The sequence below is a fragment of the Strongylocentrotus purpuratus genome, unplaced genomic scaffold (genome assembly GCF_000002235.5).
Source record: "Strongylocentrotus purpuratus isolate Spur 01 unplaced genomic scaffold, Spur_5.0 spur5_scaffold_21, whole genome shotgun sequence".
Taxonomy (NCBI): Eukaryota; Metazoa; Echinodermata; class Echinoidea; order Camarodonta; family Strongylocentrotidae; genus Strongylocentrotus; species Strongylocentrotus purpuratus.
The window spans coordinates 13,561,864-13,564,744 of record NW_022145607.1 but is presented as its reverse complement, the minus strand read 5'-3'; the positions used below and the strand labels follow the sequence as shown (position 1 = coordinate 13,564,744).

Below are 2,881 nucleotides of genomic sequence, written 5' to 3'. Positions count from 1 at the left end.
ACAGAATGACTGCAAATTCCAATGCAATGTCCAAGACAGACGAGAAAAGTCAAGATGAAGTTTCTTAACGTCTTTGGGGTATGATTAAACTTCCTTTACCGTACCTTTACAAAGTTTACATACCAGATAAGAATACTACTTATTGTTTTTTTTCGGATATGGTTGGAAATTATTTATGAAATTTAGCCAAATTTTGTTTCTTGTTATTGTCCTAATCATATACTAAGTAATGCCATGTATACAGTCATAAATACATGTTTGTGGAGTCTAGTCCCATTTCTGCCCTTTCATTTATTTGTTGAAAAGGTTAGATTGTCTAAAAACATGATTCAATTTGTATACCTTGCATTGGGGTAACCAAGAGGGAGCGAAACCCAAGGCTATAAAAAATAAATAATAATAAAACACATAATTGGTATTCCGTATGAGATTGCAGTGTGTCGAATATACTGCATGATGGGTACGCACACTGAAGCACGTTTATAAAAGAATGGATTCCCTATTATTTTTTCTTGAAAATTAAATTCTGTATAGTTTAAGAATGAAGCACGTTATTAAAGGATGGATTCCCTATAATTCAATCTTGAAAAATTGATTTATGTATTTTTTTAAAGGTAAAGACCAGTATTGGAAACGCCCCAATTTCAAAAAATGAAATGGAAGCTCTCATTACCAATCATGTGAAAGAATATGTTTGACTAATAAATGATGATACAAAATTTGCCGGGAAACCGCCTACTAATTCATATATTTGGTAAATTTGTTTCTCTCATGGACTGTGAGAGATATAGGGTAGTCCCATATACATCTTTCTGTGTATAGTGCTTGTAACTTTACGAAGAATGGGCCAAATTTCTTATCATTTTGATGATTCCAGAACCTTGCAGATGCTAGATGCTAGATGATCAACCTTTTCTGATTGATTCCACGTTTCTTTCACAATGCAATCGCATGACCATAACTGGTCTTTACCTTTAACAATGAAGCAGTAAAATCGTAAGATTTTCTTCAATGAAACATGCTCAAGAGATCTAATTTCTTTTGTTTGTTTTTTTGTTCTTTTTCTTTATCTACGCTTATGCAGAAGCGACTGGTTGGAGGGCATTTGTCGTACCTTTTGATGACCCAACTTTCAATAGTCTTCTGTGTTCAAGTTCTGCTGGTTGGAGCACTCCCGGTCAACGCCGAACCTGATTCACCCTTAACTCTTACTGTTGGCTCAGATGGGGTTATTCCGTTTGCATGCAGGAACGAACAGCAGTCTGCGCCCAAGTACTACACCGTCAAGTTCGAGGAGAAAGATCGCCCTTTTTACATCGATGGAACTTTGGACCCAGAAGGACTGATGTCACCCGATCAGGCCGAAAGATTTAGGGTGGAGTTTTATGAAGAGGGCAGTTCTATGTCCGTAGAAATCAACATTGCATCTGTGTCTGTCGAAGATCAGGGGACATACATTGTGTTGATTCTTATCCAAGGGGTGTCACCTGAGTATCGTATAATGCAAAGAGTGGTCCTAATATTGATCCCTCCTGGTCCAGCAGTTTGCTTTTTGATGCCTAGTGAAAGTATGATGGAAACGTACGAGGTGCACTGTCATGCCAAACCCGGAAATGGCAATTCAACCCTGAATTGTTTTCAAAATGGCTACAAAATACCTTATCGTCAAGATACCGATGATACACAAACAGTGTATAGACGAATGTTTTGGCTCCTGCATGTAGATATCCCTGTGTCATGTTGTTCTCATGATATCAAGGAGACGGACACTATTACCCAAACGTCATGTGACCAATACAGATATCCCCGGATTGAACCAGCAACTAGTCCAGTCCCGCCAGTCCATGAGATACATACTAAAATGACACTGACAACAAGGCCCTTGTTCATAGCAGATGAAACGAATCAGCCTTCCCCTGAAAGTACTTCATTTTCTGGGTGTGGTCCGAGTTTTGACTGGCCAACTGTTATGCTCCCTCTAATGGCGTTTTTCACATATATGTGCATATCCAATCCTTAATTCAAGTTTAATTCAATTTTCCAATGAGAGTAATATGTGAATGGGAAGGTCAATCTCGCCGTTTTCGAAGTGCAAAAATCATCCCCACACAGACACACACAGCGAGACGCCCACAAACACCTTCGCCACTTACCAAGTTTTGGAATGCTGGTGGGATTAGATACGGCATGTTGCCCGGGCCCGGCGGTGTGGGATCGAAATTGAGGGACTGTGAATTTCGCAGTTTTAAAACATGCTTCTTTGGTTTAAAATAGTTTTTTTTCCCCGATGATTTTTTGAGAAAATATCATGCGTTTTTACATACATAGACACATATTTATATTGATAAAACGACGGTGAGGACATGAAAACAAATCAAGTATAGTTGGGTAGCTATTGCACTACACATTGCATTGTGATGATTTCTTTGCAAATAAAATTTACTAGTAAATATAAATGGATATCTGAGACAACGTCTTGGATCGAACAAGGTTTAATATAAAATCCTTTCGATCAGAAATAAGTGAATCAACGATTAAAGATAAACTCCAGTTCTGGTAAAAAAAAAAAAAAAAAAATCTCACAGAATCAAACGAAACTTACACTGAATGTTCAAGATTACAAATAAATGACATGTGCCAAACAATTTTGGAAGAAAATGTATACTGGCTGAGTAATGAGCATAGAAAGACAAGGAAATCAAGGTAGTACTAGCCCCGACACCATGTGTGTTGTCCCATATATAGCTTTATGTGTACAGTGCTTGTTACTTTACCAAGACTCGGTCAAATTTATTATGATTTTGATGACTCCAGAACCTTGCAGTGCACACCAATACTTACATGCTACATGATCAACTGTTTCTGATCCTTTCCACACCTT

At 37.8% G+C, this 2,881-nt stretch overlaps 1 protein-coding gene across 1 annotated transcript; it reads left to right on the top strand.

Moving 5' to 3' along the window:
• On the top strand, positions 1 to 2,556 carry LOC105444604. Its single transcript, XM_011679074.2, has 2 exons — positions 1 to 78; positions 1,085 to 2,556. Exons 1-2 carry the CDS (start codon positions 22 to 24, stop codon positions 2,018 to 2,020), a joined length of 993 nt encoding a protein of 330 aa, XP_011677376.1. The 5' UTR covers positions 1 to 21; the 3' UTR covers positions 2,021 to 2,556.
• The last annotated feature ends 325 nt before the right edge of the window (positions 2,557 to 2,881 follow it).